Source organism: Rutidosis leptorrhynchoides, chromosome 2 (genome assembly GCF_046630445.1).
Source record: "Rutidosis leptorrhynchoides isolate AG116_Rl617_1_P2 chromosome 2, CSIRO_AGI_Rlap_v1, whole genome shotgun sequence".
NCBI lineage: Eukaryota > Viridiplantae > Streptophyta > Magnoliopsida > Asterales > Asteraceae > Rutidosis > Rutidosis leptorrhynchoides.
The window spans coordinates 504962733-504981419 of record NC_092334.1 but is presented as its reverse complement, the minus strand read 5'-3'; the positions used below and the strand labels follow the sequence as shown (position 1 = coordinate 504981419).

Sequence of the window (18687 nt, the reverse complement as noted above, 5' to 3'; positions counted from 1 at the left end):
AATGACATTTATCTAAAATAAGAATAAGTCCACTTGGGAGGATGAGCTCATAGCTTCAAATAGCTTCGACATCTGCACGATCACCATTGCCAACGTACATATTCAAAGCCCCTTTATTCAGCTTTCGAATTTTCCTAAGTTCATGCATATTATTACAAATATGAGTACCACAACCAGTGTCATACACCCAGGTTTTATTAGGAAAATTATAGAGTTCTATAACGAAGATACCTGAAGTGCTGGTCGAACCAGCCTTTCCCTTCTTCAACTCTTCCAAGTAAAGCACACAGTTTCGTCTCCAATGACCAATCTATCCACAATGGTGACAAGCCATGTTCTTTGTGGGATGCTATTTCTTTGCTGGTGGTGGAATTTTCTTCTTGGGAGTGTAAGCTTGCTTACCCTTTCCTTTTCCCTTTCCACTAGCAGCTTGCGACTTTCTTTTCTGAATTTTACCTTCCTTTATGGTTAAGACCGCAGGAGTCTTCTTTGGTAGCCCCTTCTCAGCTTGTTTAAGCATTGCATCCAGCTCGGGAATGGTTTTTTCCATGTAATGCATATTGTAATTCATTACAAATCCATCATAGTCCTTGGATAGTGAAGTAAGTATCAAGTGCACTCCAAAAACTGGTGGCATAGCATAACCTAGGCCCTCCAATTGATCCAGATAGCCTTTCATCTTCAAGACATATTGGCTAATCGGTTTCCCCAACTCATGTTTGCAAGCGTGAAATGCTTTCACAGTTTCAAACAGTTCCTGTTCTGCTTGCTGTTGGAACATCGTCTTGAGTTCCTCAATCATGTCATATGCATTGTAGTCCACTAAGTTCTTTTGGAGCTCAGAGGTCATGCTAGCAAGCATAAGACATGATAATTCAAGTTGTTCGTTATACTGTTTAGTATAGGCATTACGAACAGAAGCACTAGCAGTCTCACGTGGGGCCTCAGGTAAAGGATTTTCCAGATGGTGCAACTTCCTTTCAGACCTTTTGACAATCTGAAGGTTTTAAATACCAGTCAATGAAGTTGTTACCATTCAATTTTTCCTTCTCGAGGATTGACCTTATGGTCATGTTGTTTACGGATTGAATTGCGTTTGATGTCATCTACAAAATAACAAAGGTTCTTTTAGTATATTTAATAATAATTATCCTTTTATAAATTAACTACCCATGTTTAAAAAAAAAACTTATAAAACTTTTAATTTACGTAAAAGGCTAAGATTCACATTGTGCTTCCACTATCACATCAGTTGATCTGCTAGCAATGGTGGATTCAATCGGTAGGCGGCGGGCACCAATTGCATTACAGGTGCAACTCTTAGATCTTTATGGGACTCACGACATTTAGTGTCTAACACTAGTGTCATGCTGGCATGTTTAGTCCCATCCTTGCCTCGGGTTGCGGTCTCACCTCTCAACTCGATTAAGTCATCCAATTGTGAAACGTGTAAAATTTAATCTAGGTCTCACGCATAGATAATGATTAGCTCGAGTTATAATTCAACTAGGTTCTCACGCATAGTCAAAAAATAACGACAAGTGTTTCAACTGAATTGGACGACACGACTTAAATTTCGACGGGTATATTATACAATTTTAATAATCTTTAGAAAAATTATATTACGAATATTACATGCATACAATATTCGCCTCACAAGTTAAAAACGTTTTAACTTGCTTTTAATTATGTTTTGATTTTTAATTCACATGGCAATTTATACACAATCACATAACATATAAAATGCAACCAAACATAACAAAATATAATATGTATGTGCATAGCCTCAACCGATGAAAATCCTATGTTTGGTCTCACGAGCCATTATGAGAACCAAGCGGTCAACTAAAGGGACGATCACAAAAGTAAACCTTAAAAGCTCCCACTTGCGTCAAGATCTCATGATGACCAAGTGTACTCCTTCACCGCATCTCTCACAGCTTTTGTCCATTGACTTTACTGCAAGTGTGTCTTGATGGCCAAATTCCGTTCACTTCAAGTCTTTAATCCCATCATGGAGGTTACATTTATTATAAAATAATATACAACTAATCTAGAATTGTAAATTACATAATTGACTCAAAACGGCCTCCCAAAATAAAAGATTAAATTACATCCATAAATGGTCACAAAACAATGTCATCCATACAACCATAAACATTCAAGATCACAACACATACACACGGTCTGGGTTTTCATCGACTATGCACAATTAATCATGACAATAATTATGGCTTGCTCCATGGCACAAGATGCATGTCTTGGCCATGGATAATAAAACATACAAATATATACACAAGCCATTTAAACAATAACAACCGCGCATGAATATTATTAACTGTATAAAACATAAGAGGCTCTGATACCACTGTCGGTGATTTAGGGTTTTAAGAAAACGATTTTGCAATTAATTATTATCATGTACATACATAATAACAATAACTTTAAGCGAAAGCGTATTAATTATATTGATAATAAATCACCAAAATGGATCCATATGATTTATACGGTTAAATAAATAAATAACAAGAGAGATCAAAAGTTTATACCTTTCTTAAAGAACCGGATTGAAGGAAGAGAAACTAACAATCAAAAGTATGATTGTCGCTAGGGTAGTCCACACTACACTTCAAACAACGTCAAACGGATTTGCTAGTCCCGTCAAGTAATAGTAAATAATCACTAGGATTATTTATTTATTTAAATCTCAAAGACAAAAATTGAAATAAAATTGTTTCGTTCGAAATAAAAAGAATCGCAGGTAGTTTAGTTTTGCTATAGAAAACGAATTTGATTGGTGAGATTTTGTTGCTTTCAGTCGAATGCAAAATAATGAGCAAGCAAGTTGTGGGTTTTTTCTCTCTATATTTTTTGTTATATCGAAACAAGGATCAACATAAATATATATCGATACATTGATAAGTCGGTTTATGATTTTTAGGATACACTCGTATCCATTCCAAATATAAATTTTATATCGAAAATCAAAACTTCTTTCTTGGCAAATACGTAATACAACTTAATATAATTATATAAATTAATTAACTAATTAATTAATTAATTATTTTTATTTAATTACTTGAGTAATATACATCGCGTATATATTATTAATTGACGTCTAGGTGTATATGTGTGTGACCTCAAAAGCTCACATGAATTCAGCCATATAGTTATGTGTTGTACATTGCGCATTAATCCTACACTACTCACGCGATCATCTCCCGCAATTGCATAACCCACCCTCACTGCTGCCCTAGAGGAAATCCGGACCAATCCGAGGGCATGACCAGTAAAACCCCCCTCCCCGCTGCACCCGCAACGCGATGTGCGAAGGCGACTTTGGGTGAATTTCAAGATTAAGGGAATATCCTTGTGTGCATTGTACACCCCGGAAATCAAACTCCAAACCTCTAACAAAGAGGTATGGGTCATTAACACTGGACCAAAAACACAAAGGTACTTAACTATTGCTACATTGGTTCAAATTTAGCATTTTATAAGACATTAGGAAAGAAACCGAACGGATAATGCTTATTAGCCAATAAAAAGCATTAAAACTTCAAATGGGTAAGTTGTAAAGTAGGAATAAGTCATGCATAAAGAGCTGAATAGATAACACTTATTTGCTCGAATCTACAACCGTACCTACGTTCTAACAACTTCAAATGGTTAAGTAGTAACCTCCACACAAGCACCAGGGCGCCATGTAATCACGAACATACAATATTCCAAATTACACTACATGGGGAGTTCGTATAAAGTATACACACATGCTCTGTCCTGAGAGAGTGATTGAACATTCAATAACATGCAAAAATACCAATTTCGTGAAAAAAAATCTAACTTGTTTTTATTATCGGTAAAAAAAAAACTACATATGAACAAACATGAATCATCTTATGTAGAATAACTATCATAGTGAACATACAAGACAATTTGCTTGTGAAATGTCCATTGTAATGTTACAAACAGCATCAGACCAAAAGGTCCTTATATTACAAACGAACAAACCTTAGGGTACATTAATGAAATTCTGTCAAAGTTTTTATCCCTTTATTTCGGGCCGCAACGCGTTTGTTAGAGATAACAATTTATTATATCTATCTCACCAACACATACAAACCCTAACCCTAAAATCGCCCGTTCGAACAACTATTAATCAATCATGTCGCACTTTGGAAGAGCAGGTCCACCGGACATTAGCGACACTTATTCGTTGCTCGTTCTTAATATTACCTTCCGTAAGCTTACAATTTTGTAAATATGATTTTATTTTTGAAAGCCCTAATTTGTTACTACTATAATTCAAAATTATTTTTTTTACACAGGTACAACTGCTGATGATTTGTTCCCACTTTTTGATAAGTATGGGAAAGTTGTTGATGTTTTCATTCCTAGAGATCGAAGGTACATCTTAATTATTATTATATTTTACTATATTTATTCGATTCAGTCCTGTAAAATTTAGGGTTATTTAATTGATTTGATTTTAGGACTGGGGATTCGAGAGGGTTTGCGTTTGTTCGATATAAGTATGCTGATGAGGCACAGAAAGCAGTGGAGAAACTTGATGGTGAGGATTGATGTATATATGTGTATGTATATGTATTTTGTATATTTAGGGGTTAAATAATATGTATTTACGTGTTTTGTAGGAAGAGTTGTTGATGGAAGAGAGATAATGGTTCAGTTTGCGAAATATGGGCCTGATGCTGAACGAATGTGAGTCATATTTTGATGTTGGTTATATGAATATGTTAACACATATTGTGCATTAATATTTATTTTATTGTTTTGTTTTAGTCATAGGGGAAGGATACTGGAACCTGTAGAGAAGTTGAAGGGAAGCTCAAGGAGCCGAAGTCCAAGGCCAAGGTAAAGACTTTTTCGAAGCAACCATAGGCTTAGCGTTTATTAACTGGGTATACAAGTTATTCATAGAATTTGAAAGGAGTGATCTGATTTTAGTTTGTCCACTTAGTAAGAAATTGATATATGAACATTCCGGGAAAACATAAAATAGATAAAATTGTTGTATAATACAAATTTAAGATTTTCTTTGAAGTTCTTTCTTGAAATCAAGCGTTATTCGTTCTATCAAAGTATATATGGATTTTATGTATTTAAATAATATGTTAATACGGTTCTATATTCTAGTAAACTAGTATTTCCCTTTACTGTTTATTTGAGTCATTGTTGGATAATATCTCAAGATGTTGACTATATATTTTCATTACTCCAAACTGGCCGGCCGATGAATACTTCTTGTTAATTATCGGTTACCCAATTGTTATGTTTGATTTCTAAACTTTTCGTAAATACTTGGCTACTTGCTATTATTATCATTCTATTTTGCTAGATTTATTAACCATGATTATTTTTGTCCTCTCTACTATGCGCATACTGGTTTTACATTATATATGGCCTTTCTTCACATTAGTGTCTTGTCTGTATTCTGATTGTAGTTCCAGGCATAGAGATGATTATAGGGACAGAGACTACAGGCGGAGATACCGTAGCAGAAGCAGGGATCGATATGAACACGATAGGCCTCGTGGTAGGGACAGGGATCGTTATCGCAGCAGGAGTCGCAGCAGAAGTCCAGATTATCGTAGAGAACGCAGGAGATCCAGATATGATGATGAAAAGGCTAAAAGTCGGTCTCCAATCAGGTATACATATGTTACATGCATTCTCAACCTCATGTTTTTCCAGTACACTATCTCACTTTATCTTAAAGTTGTTGGGTCAGGTAAATGTATGCATGGTACACACACATAGGTGCTGTTTTTTTTAAGATGTTTTGTTCTGAAGATCTGCGGACCATGTCTGTAGACTGTTTGTTTTTATGTCTGCAAAATAACTTAATTCTGTCTTAGCACTTAGAAGCATATTTCTAAGTCTGCGAGACTGCAGACATAATAAGACATTATTTTATCTTATGCTTTCAGAAAAACAGACTGTCTGCATTAAAAAACGTCTCTTGGCTCGAAGACATAAGACATAATAAGATGTGCTAACAGAAAAACAAACAACACCATAGACACACACATAGATACACACACACACATATGCACACACACACACACACATACATACATACGTACATATATACATATACATACATGCACGTGCGGACGCGCGCACACACACAGACACACATATACACACATACATATATACACATATGTTATCTGTTTCTTTTTTTTTATAACTAATTTTTAGATTTTAAACTGTATTGTGTAGGAGTGTTTCTCCTGCTGCTCGATGCAGTGCTAGTCCGCGTAGGAGTCCGTCTCCTCGTCGATCACTTTCAAGAAGCAGGAGTCCTGTATCATCTGCTGAAAAGGAACGATCAGCTACTCCAAAAAGTGTTTCGCCAGGTGGCAAAGCTGACTCTCGAAGTCCTTCTCCACAACGTTCTGATGCTGATGTAAGTACTGCTAGATTTTTCCATTTGAAATATTAGGCTAGTCTATGATGCTGATTAACTAAGTTTTTTATTTCAGGAGTGAGAAGGGAGCTAAGCTTTAAAAGGTCACATGTGTCGGTATGAACTGAAGATCAGTGTTTTGTTTTATGATGACTTGGATGAATTGTTGGAACCCGTTAAGGTTAATTTTTCTGTTGTACTATTTTGTTTATGTCCAATTAATGTTCGGTTCATGCTGGATTTCATGCATGTTTTGTGTCAAGATTTTGTCTTTCAGATATTTATGGATGTCTTATATCTATTGCCCTGCTTTTTATGCATGCATACTGAATTTTTTTGACATGAACTATAGTGTTTATGTTGCTGTATGCTGTATGCTGTTGGTGAGAAATGGTGCAGCAGCTGTTAGTTGGCAGTTGGTTGATATCTAGTGTTGCTGGTTGCACAATATATTACGTTTGTGATGATGATAATGTGGATGGTAAGAGTCCAGTACACCTTAGTGTTGAAGTCAAGTTAGGGTTTTGACTTTTGGCCTGATCATTGTTCTTATGATTGTTTTGTTTTTGGGCTATAAAAGAGGCTGTATAGCTGGATGGTTAGAAAAGATTGTTGAAGTTGATATTGCCTTAGCTGTAGCTGATGCAGTTATATGCCGCACCTGATTTTCATTATTAGTACTCTGCTATGCTGTGAACGATGAATATAGAGTCAGCTTGAAAGTCATGTCAACATTGTAGCTGGGTTCATTAATCCAAAACTGTGATAAGTTGGTATGACTTGGGAGCTGGTTTGAATCCCACAGGTGCCATTAACTTTTAAATTATTGGTTAATCATCTGATTGCAGCTTATAAATCGTAGTAGGTTCTAACTATAGTAAAGCTTATTGTTTTGTAAATTTTTGTTGATACCATTGTGCCTAATTTCTTTTGTTGATCATCTTTTTACTAGTAGTTTTACACAAATCTGTCTTCTACATACTTCTTTTAGAGAAGGATTGTGAAAAGTTATTAACTTAATTTTTTGAAAGGTCATATTTCTTTGACTTAAGATTGTATACTAGTTGGAAAAGTCTTTCAATCACGGGGGCAAGTTGCCTGAAACAACTTCAAAGTAATTGTTTGTCCTTGTAGTTTCTTAGTATGTCCCTTAGTTGATAAATTCTAGTATGTTTTGTCTCATTTTCGTTATTGGCATCTTCAAAACTGGTAAGAGTATCTGATTTTAGACTGGTATTGCGGCTTGGTAGAAATTAGAATGCGTGTAATGTCCATTTTTGTGATGATAAATGTTGAAAAAGTACAACATAATTAAGGCAGCGCTGTACCTGCTGTATACTCTTTTATGTAGATAAGTTGTTATTTAAAAGAATTGGCCATTCAATTTTGTGAACTAATGGAGACTGAAATTGAAGAAAGGAGATGCAATTCCTTTCTCTGCTTATTTGGACGTCTCAGCATATTCATTCTGCTGCAAGCCCAGCTCGGCCCCCAATTTGATGAGAATGAGGGAAGAAGTCCTTGAATTGTATTATCTTGGGCTATCGAGGTTTTCTGAAATCCTGTCCTATAAATGTATAAAGGATTTAATGTAATATCTGGTGGTTAGTGAAAAATTGCTCAAGATAGTAGAATTTGGTTTGATAGATACTCTAAATTGCTGATTTGAGAAATACTCGGTAGTGAAATAAAAGTACGTCGTCCCGTCCCATATTAATAATAATTTACAGACAAAAAATGCACAATTTATAAATATTAATAGTTCACATATATAAAACACACAGTTTAAGAAATTGTCATAAATTGTGCTTTATGTTTACTTTTCAGTTTTATTTTTTTTTTTAATTATATCTACATACGTGAAGTTGGAATTGAAGGCGGAGAAAGTAGTACTTATAAATTTTAAAGGATTGGATATTAGTCTTAATGTCGACAGAAAATGCATAATTGGACTTTATTGGTTAAAGTAGATGTATGAAAACGCGGCAACTTAAATTGGAACGTGGATCCCCATATTAAAGGTATATACGTTGAATAAACTAGAAAAGTGGATTTTCTTTTTTTATTTTTTGATTTATGCGACGTGGCTAAGTAGATGGAAAATCCATTATTAATCTATTTATTTATTTGGATTTGGATCCATCTATGAATTTGACAAGATGTTGATTTTTAATGCACGTATACAATCAGTCCATCAGCCAAATAAATAACCTTTAATTTAAATTTAAATTGAAATCAACGTTATTGCCGACAAGTTTGCTTTACTTGAAGAGAGGAAAAGGGTAAGATTTATATATTTTTGTTATAGGTGGTAAATATGTTAATAATCTTTAAAAAATATATTTTCATTAATAATAAATTACTCCGTACTAAAGAAGTATGGCACACCATTTCATTAATTTAATTATTAATATTAATTTTTTTAACCTTTTAATTTTAATTTATATTCATGATAATTTATTTATTTATTATTATCATCATAATACCTAGTTATCGAACCCTCGCTTCGCGCCGGGTGTTCGGTTTTCAATGTATTTTATTGCGTTTAGTAAAATTATTTTGTGGCTAACGATGTCGTTGAAGCGCAACTCGAGTCGAACTAAAAGGTATAACCCGTGGGAGATTTAAATGTTATTTTAAATTAACAATATATGTGCATCTCCGCGTTTCGCTATGGAATTGTCGACTTTTAAAAATTTAACGCAACGTGTATGAAAAGTACCTCAAATATTTAGCGTTTTTTAAAAAATGTCCGTTTTGCGTATAGCTAGTGACATTGTGTTCCTAAAATTATTTCGAGTTTAACGATGGTGTCGGAAAAATTTAACTCGCTGCGAGCGAGAAGATATGACCCATTGAATATTTGGGTGGAGTTTATTTAAGATTTTTTTTATTAAAATGGTTATTTGACACTTTACCCCATATTTGGAGGGTCGATTTGAATTTTTCAAAAAAGTGTGGGGGGCTTTGTTGGTAAAAATGAAATTTAGTTAAAATAAAAAAAATAAAAAAGTAAAAAGTCGAAAATGCCCCTGGTTACTATTCATAACTAATATAATCAGTGTTGTAAAAAACCCGATTACTCATCGATTAATCCCCGATTAATCATTTTTATGAGCAATCCGTTCCGATTTTTAAAAATTCGTTTAATTAAACGGTCAACGTCAATTGATGGATCAAAATCGAATTTGGTAATCAAATTTAGTCAAAATATAAAATGATTAACATTATAACATGAATTTAAACTAGAATTTTATAGTTTTGAAGCAAAATGAACAATTTTAGACAATTATGTTAAAAATTATCTTTATATTTATGGTTTTTATCTATAGTTACACATATATTTTTAAAATTTAATATTTAAATGTATACAGTACAATCCGATTAATCTCCGATTAATCCCCGAATTGTCGATTAATCCTTCCAAAGTCTCGACCGATTAATCCCCGAATAGCGAATTTTGCAATCTTGAATAGAATTATAATTTATAATAATAATTAATAATAGGATCGTTGATGGTGTGATGTTATTTATAACCATAACTTTATCACAAACAAAATAAAAAGTCAAGTAACAGTCTGCAATAATTCAAGAAAAAGATAACTGAAAAAATGTCGACCATCACAGTTCCGGCACATACCTCCGTCACCGACGATGTTGAACAGCTCCGGAAAGCCTTTTCAGGTATATCTATGCGTATGTAAACTGTCTATATATATATATATATATATATATATATATATATATATATATATATATATATATATACATACATATATATGGTGTTGACACGAGTTTGATCTAGTCTCATAGAAAAATATAATGATGAATTCAATCCGATGATATAAATGTATGCAATTTTTAAAGATAGTAATCGTTAACCTTTAGATGATATCTCTTCTTTATGTATCTATGACTAAGTTTGAATAGGATTAGAATTATCTATGATTGTTCTGTGATCAAACTTGTTGTTATACTATTTTTGAAGGATGGGGAACAAATGAGGATCTGATCATTTCGATCTTGTCTCATCGAAATGCCGAACAACGAAAACATATTCGAGAAACTTATGCTTCTACTTACAATGAAGATCTCCTTAAATCGCTCGATAAGGAGCTCTCCAATGACTTTGAGGTTAATTTTAATTCAACTTTTAGATAGTACTATAATATATATAACAGATAACAGATAACAGATGAGATCAAGATCAGATTTCTTGATATGGGTTTGAATTTTTTTGATTTTGTTTAGAGGTTGGTTCATCTTTGGGCACTTGATGCATCTGAACGTGATGCGTATTTGGCCAACGAAGCTACGAAAAGATGGACTAAAAGTAATCAAGTACTTGTGGAGATTGTTTGTACTAGATCGGCACATGATCTGCTCCTTGCAAAAAAAGCTTATCATACTTGTTATAAGAAATCCATTGAAGAGGATGTTGCTTATCACACAACTGGCGACTTCCGAAAGGTATAACCTTTTTAATGAAACCATAATACCCATATTTCAAAAACTTTATCATAACAGTGTAGATGGGCTAAAACTTGTGCTGTTGTTGTTGTAGCTGTTGTTGCCTCTAGTGGCGACGTATCGTTACGAGGGGACCGAAGTGAACATGACTCTTGCAAAAACCGAAGCCAAGTTGCTCCATGAGAAAATTAGTGACAAATGCTACAATGACGATGATTTCATCAGAATCCTCGCCACGAGAAGCAAAGTGCAGATCAATGCGACACTCAACCAGTACAAAAATCAGTTTGGAAAAGATATCAACAAGGTATGAGGATGAGTACAAACCAGGCCTAAAAGTTCTTATCTTTTTTCAAACGTGGGAGGGGTTGTTCAGTAAGACTGTGTTTTAGTTTCCTCTTAATGAGCTGTTTCTGTGTTTCTGTAGAGCTCTTAATTCAGTAAGTAAAATTGCCGTTTCTTTGTCACTTAATCTGTGTTTAATCTGAAAATTGATTTGTTTCTAGGAGACGTAGAATCAGAAACCCCTTCTCATTAAGAGCCAAATAGAATTAATACAGAAAAAAATAAACCACCCCTAATTCTATTACTCATATATTCTTCAATGATCAAAATTTGTGATTGATGATTTTAAATTGCAGGATTTGAAGGAAGATCCAAAAGACGAGTACCTTGCGTTACTAAGATCAACCATAAAGTGCCTAACGTACCCTGAGAAGTACTTTGAGAAGGTAGTTAGGCTATCGATCAACAAAACGGGAACGGATGAGGGTGCACTAACTCGGGTTATTGCTACACGAGCTGAAGTTGACATGAAAACCATAAAAGAACAGTATCAAAAGAGGAACAGCGTCCCTCTAGAGAAGGCGATTGCTAAGGACACTAGAGGAGATTACGAACAGATGCTTTTGGCTCTTATCGGTTGTGCTGATGCTTAGAACTAAAAATTCTAAAACAGCCACCGGCCTTGAGTATGTATCGATTTAATGTTGTTTCTGATTTCTGAGATTTTGTTATGTGGCGATGTGGTTTTGGGTGTGTTTCGTGCCTTCATTTCTGTGAGCGTGTGTGCTAATAAACCCGGTCATCTTTTTTCTATGTCGAGTACTCCGCGTATTATGTATGCTGGTATTTTATGAATAATAATTTCTTTTGGACTTGTGATAACGTTTGGTGTTCGAAAATCTATGGTATCAAATCAAGAATGCTAAAGACTAGCCGAGATAATTTCATATATCCAAATTTGTGGCATTTCAGAGGTTAACTTATGCTTTAACAGTTGATTAGTAGGCAGACTCCTGCTATTTGGATCAATCATACTTCTTCCTTGTAAGTCAATGCAGTCAAAGGTCATGCTACCTTAGAGAAATCTTGAATAAATAATAGACCTGGCAATTGTGACCTATACACTTTAATTCGGGTCAAATGGGTCAAGCTTTCAGGTCAATTGGGTCTTGAGAAAAATTAAACCTAACAATGTATATCAAAATTTAAAAAAAGATCCAAATGGGTTTCTCTCCAGTCTATTGAGTCCTATAAAAAAAATGAAGGAACGGGTCTAATGGATCAATACTCAAAGATCAATAAATAGAAATGGGTCTAATGGATTTTGTGAATGAGTCAAATGGGTCGAGCACAAAAAGTTTCATCCGTCAAAAATTTATGAAAGCATTCATGTTACAGTAAAACCTCTTTAATTTAATACTCGATAAATTAATAACCTCGATAAAATTAATAATTTATCCGGTCCCAACTTGGGACCAGTTTAAATTTAGACCCCAATCGATAAAATAATAAGATAATAATTTTTTTGAAATCTCAATATAAATATATTGGTCCCCACAAAACTATAAATTAATAATTACTATTTTTTTTTGAAATCTCAATATACGTTGAACTTGACAAGTTCATTAATGTGTGAATGTACATACATGAGAATTTTAAAGGTCCCTGTTTATGTTTTATTCAAATAGATAAAGTGAACGCACATGATAATTTTGAATGCCGATACATTAATTTGAGACTTGATCACAAATATAAGCCAATTTTTTTAAATTGATAATTTATTAATTTATCGATATAATAATATCTCGCTAAATTAATAAAATATCTCTGTCCCAACATTATTAATTTATAGAGGTTTCACTGTATATCATTTATTATGTAAATTAATAGTTCTTATGTATATATAATAAATAATAAATATTAATAACTAAAATAATGTAATATAAAATAATGTAATAAATGTAAAAAAAACGATATTGTTATAATTCAGTAGGCTTATAACTACCTTTAGTGGTTTGATTCTTGATGTTATAATTCAGTAGGCTTATAACTACCTTTAGTGGTTTGATTCTTGATGTTATAATTCAGTAGGCTTATAACTACCTTTAGTGATTTGATTCTTGATTTAGAATACTAATAATGAAGTGTAAGAACAAAGATGATAATGGAGAGAAAGAAAGAAACACTTTGTAAGTGTGAGAAATGGTGCAAGTTTAATGCTTGCATTCATGAGTATTTATAGCCTAAAATCTCAATATAAAAATACATACTTTGTGTACCAAAATTGACTATATGTATACACCAAAATTGACTATCCATATCTATATTATTATTATTATTATAACACTCCCCCTTGGATAGCAATTTTATTTTGTTGAAGATCAACTATAAATTACTGCCTCGTTAAAAACCTTGCTAAAGAAAACCCAGTGGGAAAAAACTTTAGCTAAGGGAAAAAGAGTGCAGCATGGAGTTGACTCCCCCTCAAGTAGACATCGCTTCAGCTGTTACATCTTTTGAACATGTCTCATGCCAATGTTATGAACGTGTGTTCTGAAAATAGCAGTTGGAAGTGCTTTCGTGAAAAGATCAGCAGAGTTTTTGCTAGATTGCACATATCTCATTTCAATCTGGTTGTCCTTAATGAGATTTTGAGTGTATGAGAAGAATCTAGGTGGTATGTGTTTTGTTCGGTCACTTTTGATATACCCTTCTTTCATCTGTGCTATGCAAGCTGCATTATCTTCATAGATAGTTGTTGGACTTTTATCGCGTTCTAGTCCACAAGAATCAGTAATGAGTTGTGTCATTGATCTCAACCAAAAACATTCTCGAGTAGCTTCATGTAATGCAATCACTTCGGCATGATTTGACGATGTAGCAACAAGTGTTTGTTTTTGAGAACGCCATGATATTGCAGTACCTCCATTTAGGAATACATATCCAGTTTGAGATTTAGCTTTATGTGGATCAGATAAATAACCTGCATCTGCATAACCAACCAAATCTTGTTTTGATTCGTTAGAATAAAATAATCCTAAATCAGTAGTTCCTCGAAGGTATCGAAATATGTGTTTGATCCCATTCCAGTGTCTTTTGGTAGGAGCAGAGCTGAACCTTGCCAACAAATTAACTGCAAAAGAAATGTCAGGTCTTGTACAATTTGTAAGATACATAAGAGCTCCAATTGCACTAAGATATGGTACTTCTGGTCCAAGAATGTCTTCTTGATCTTCACATGGACGAAATGGATCAGCTTCAACATTGAGTGATCTAACAACCATAGGAGTACTTAATGGTTTTGCCTTGTCCATATTGAAACGTTTCAAAATCTTTTCAGTATATGTTGTTTGATGTACAAGTAAACCATTAGGCATATGCTCAATTTGTAAACCAAGGCAATACTTGGTTTTTCCGAGATCTTTCATTTCAAATTCTTTCTTTAGAAGTTGAATGGCTTCATGGATCTCTTTATTTGTACCTATGATGTTAAGATCATCAACATAAACAGCTATGATCACATATCCGGATGTTGTTTTCTTAATGAAAACACAAGGGCAAGTAAGATTATTTGTATACCCTTTGCTTATCAAGTAATCACTTAATCGGTTATGCCACATACGTCCCGATTGTTTTAACCCATATAAAGATCTTTGTAATTTAATCGAATACATTTCTTTGGGTTTTGCATTTGATGCTTCTGGTACCTTAAATCCTTCAGGTATCTTCATATATATATCACTATCAAGTGATCCATATAGATAAGCAGTCACAACATCCATGAGATGCATTTCTAAATTTTTAGAAACTGCCAGACTGATTAAGTACCTAAAAGTAATTGCATCCATAACAGGAGAATAAGTTTCTTCATAATCAATTCCCGGTCTTTGAGAAAAACCTTGAGCTACAAGTCTAGCTTTATACCTTGTAACTTCATTTTTCTCATTTCTTTTTCGGACAAAAATCCATCTGTATCCTACAGGTTTCACATCTTTAGGAGCGAGAATGATGGATCCGAAAACTTTTCTTTTATTGAGTGATTCTAATTCAGCTCGTATTGCTTCTTTCCATTGAGCCCAATCATGTCTATTTTGACATTCAACCATAGATGTTGGTTCTGGATCATCATCATTATTCATGATGTCATATGCAACATTAAATGAAAATTTCTCATCAAGATTTTTCATTTCATTTCGGTTCCATAATATTTTTGAATATGCATAATTGATTGCAATTTCTGTATTGACATCATCAATCTCCTCTGCAGTAGGAGTACTGATTTGTGGTTCTTCTTGAACACTTTCTTTTACTTCATTATCAGCTGATTTTCTTTTTCGAGGATTTTTATCCTTTGAACCGATTGGTCTTCCACGTTTCTGACGTGGCAAAGATTCATGAGTGACGTTATTGCCAGCTTTTGGAATTTCAATTCGAGCTGGAGTATTTACTGCTGGTATATATGATTTTGTCACCGTTTTTGTATCTGTAAATGCATCAGGCAATTGATTTGCAAGTTCTTGTATATGCATTATCTTTTGAACTTCTGTCTCGCATTCTTTTGTGCGAGGATCAAGATACTTTAATTGAGGTTCACACCATGAAACATCATTTTCTTTATTTTTCATTTCTCCCCCTAATCTAGGGAACAATGTTTCATTAAAATGACAATCAGCAAAACGTGCTGTAAAAACGTCACCTGTCATAGGTTCAATATACCTTAATATTGAAGATGTTTCATATCCAACATATATTCCCAACCTCCTTTGAGGACCCATTTTTGTACGTTGTGGTGTCGCAATTGGAACATACACTGCACAACCAAATGTTCTAAGATGGGAAATATTTGGCTCTTGACCAAAAGCAAGTTGTAGGGGGGAATATTTATGACTTGCACTTGGTCTGATGCGAATCAATGCAGCAGCATGTAAAATTGCATGACCCCATATAGATACAGGGAGTTTTGTTCTCATTATCAATGGTCTAGCGATTAACTGTAAACGTTTAATCAATGACTCGGCTAAATCATTTTGTGTATGCACATGAGCAACAGAATGTTCAACAACAATTCCTATAGACATGCAATAGTCATTAAATGCTTGAGATGTAAATTCACCAGCATTATCAAGTCTCACCCTTTTAATGGTGTAATCAGGAAAATGAGCTCTCAATTTAATAATTTGGGCAAGAAATTTTGCAAATGCCACATTACGGCTTGATAACAGACAAACATGAGACCATCTGCTAGATGCGTCTATTAGAACCATGAAATATCTAAATGGTCCACATGGTGGATGAATTGGTCCACATATATCACCTTGAATTCTTTCAAGAAACATTGGTGATTCTTTCTCAACCTTAAGTGGTGAGGGTCTAGTTATCAATTTTCCAAGAGAGCAAGATGTACATGGAACCATTGTATCATGATGGATTTTTCTATCCTTTAGTGGATGTCCATGAGTACATTCAATAATCCTTTTCATCATTGTTGATCCTGGATGGCCTAATCTGTTATGCCATAAACTGAATACACCAGGATCAATATATTTTTCGTTAACTACCATATGTATTTCTGGTACATTTATATGTGTATAATGTAATCCAGAACTAAGTCTTGGCAGTTTTTCAACCACATGACTCTTGTCAGTGATACTTAAATATTTCTCATTTTCTGTTGTCACTGACTGATAATCATACCCGTTAAGGTATATGTCGGAGAAACTCAATAAATTTCTGCTTGACTTGGGAGAAAATAAGGCATCATTTATTAAAAATTTTGTACCATTTGGTAGTATGAAATTTGCCTTTCCTATCCCTTTTATCAAGTTAGCAGGTCCTGATATTGTATGTATAGTTCCTTCCGTTGGTTTTAGATCAATAAAATATTTCTCGGATTTAAGTATAGTGTGTGTAGTTCCACTGTCTGCTATACAGAGATCTCCACCACTTGATTGATGTTGTATTCCAGCAAAATTCATATTGAACTTCATATATAAGAAATAAATAGTGAGTACATTAATATTACACAATATTTTAAACGCAAATAGATAGTACTGAAACATTTAGCAAACATAATGACAAAGACAGACGATATTAAATCGTTTATTTTTCAAAAGACACACAACTTAAACATTCAAGAAATCTTCATATAAATCAGATGGTTTCTCAGTGACTGTTGGATCAATATTATCCACAAAATTTACTTCCTTTTCTTTACCTTTCAGCGAATCCTGATACATCTTAACAAGATGTTTAGATGTTCGGCAAGTATTAGCCCAGTGGCCCATTCTACCACATCTGTAGCAAGATTCTTCATAATTTTTAGAAGAATTTTCTTCAACATCTTGTTTAATGGGCTTGTTTTGTGGTTGATATTTATATTTTCGTGGATTACTATTTCTTTGACCACCACGGCCACGACCACGACCACGTCCACGCCCATTACCATTACCATAAGGATGGTTTCTACCATAGTTATGGCTTTTGGCATGATGATGGTGATGGTTATTATAACCACGACCTTGCCCGCGTCCTTGTCCCTGTTTATAATTATTTGCAGTATTTGCTTCAGGGATTGCAAGTGTACCAGTAGGACGGGATTGCTGATTTTTCATTAATAGCTCATCATTTTGCTCTGCAACTAAGAGATATGAATTAAGTTCAGGATATGTTTTGAACTTTAGCATTCTCAAATTTCTTTGCACTGTGATGTTTGCAGCATTCATTGTGGAGAAAGTTTTCTCCATCATGTCTGCATCACTAATTTCATGTCCACAGAATTTAAGTTGTGAACATGTATTATACAGAGCTGAGCTGTATTCATTTACTTTCTTAAAGTCTTGGAACCTTAATGTTCTCCATTGTTCCATTGCAGCTGGAAGTAAAATTTCTCTTTGATTATTGAATCTGCTTTTGAGACCTTCCCATAAAACATGGGGATCTTCTACAGTCACATAATTATTTTGTAAGCATTCATCAATATGTTGATGAATAAAGCAACATGCCGTAGCTTGTTCTTTTTCAGAACAAGTGTTGTTTTCATTTATGGTTTCAAGAATGCCCATTGATTTAAGATGCATTTTTACTTTTATAACCCATGGCATGTAGTTGTTTCCAGTTGATTCTAAAGGAGTAAATTTAAGCTTTTCCAGATTCGACATTTTCTATTATCAAAAATTAAAACAAACATCATGATAAATTAGAGTCAATTTATATTCATAAGTATATAAACATTAAACATAAATTTAATATAACATAAATGATAAGTAGGTGACAGTGTCGACCATGTGTAAGCAATCATAAATAAATGTTATATAACAAAAATATAAATATTAGTAAACATAAATGAAAATTTGGCGACAGTGTCGACCATATATTTTTTCAGGTGGTATAACCGACCTATATCATTCTGGTGGTATAACCGACCATATATCATTTTGGTGGTATAACCGACCATATATCATTTTGGTGGTATAACCGACCATATATCATTTTGGTGGCAG

General features: G+C 33.8%; 3 protein-coding genes across 5 annotated transcripts; 2 read left to right on the top strand and 1 right to left on the bottom strand.

Moving 5' to 3' along the window:
• Positions 1-349: 349 nt before the first annotated feature.
• LOC139889511 (uncharacterized) lies at positions 350-1106 on the bottom strand. The gene is made up of 2 exons (XM_071872458.1): positions 1083-1106; positions 350-997 (listed from the first exon to the last, which is right to left on the bottom strand). The coding sequence occupies exons 1-2, from the start codon at positions 1104-1106 to the stop codon at positions 350-352; spliced, it is 672 nt and encodes a 223-aa protein (XP_071728559.1).
• Positions 1107-4091: 2985 nt separating this feature from the next.
• On the top strand, positions 4092-8191 carry LOC139892775 (serine/arginine-rich splicing factor SC35-like). Of its 3 annotated transcripts, XR_011774234.1 has the most exons (11): positions 4092-4241; positions 4329-4407; positions 4494-4573; positions 4656-4722; positions 4804-4875; positions 5466-5672; positions 6247-6433; positions 6510-6614; positions 6786-6914; positions 7014-7238; positions 7785-8191. XR_011774234.1 is itself a non-coding variant. In XM_071875898.1 (8 exons), exons 1-8 carry the CDS (start codon positions 4166-4168, stop codon positions 6513-6515), a joined length of 774 nt encoding a protein of 257 aa, XP_071731999.1. In that variant the 5' UTR covers positions 4092-4165; the 3' UTR covers positions 6516-6732. The 3 variants fall into 3 exon arrangements, 1 of the variants encoding a protein (XP_071731999.1); XR_011774233.1 differs by lacking the exon at positions 7785-8191 and having other exon boundaries at positions 7014-7357; XM_071875898.1 differs by lacking the exons at positions 6786-6914; positions 7014-7238; positions 7785-8191 and having other exon boundaries at positions 6510-6732.
• A 1785-nt stretch (positions 8192-9976) lies between these two features.
• LOC139892774 (annexin Gh1-like) lies at positions 9977-12139 on the top strand. The gene is made up of 5 exons (XM_071875897.1): positions 9977-10117; positions 10422-10567; positions 10685-10903; positions 10998-11210; positions 11545-12139. Exons 1-5 carry the CDS (start codon positions 10045-10047, stop codon positions 11839-11841), a joined length of 948 nt encoding a protein of 315 aa, XP_071731998.1. The 5' UTR covers positions 9977-10044; the 3' UTR covers positions 11842-12139.
• The last annotated feature ends 6548 nt before the right edge of the window (positions 12140-18687 follow it).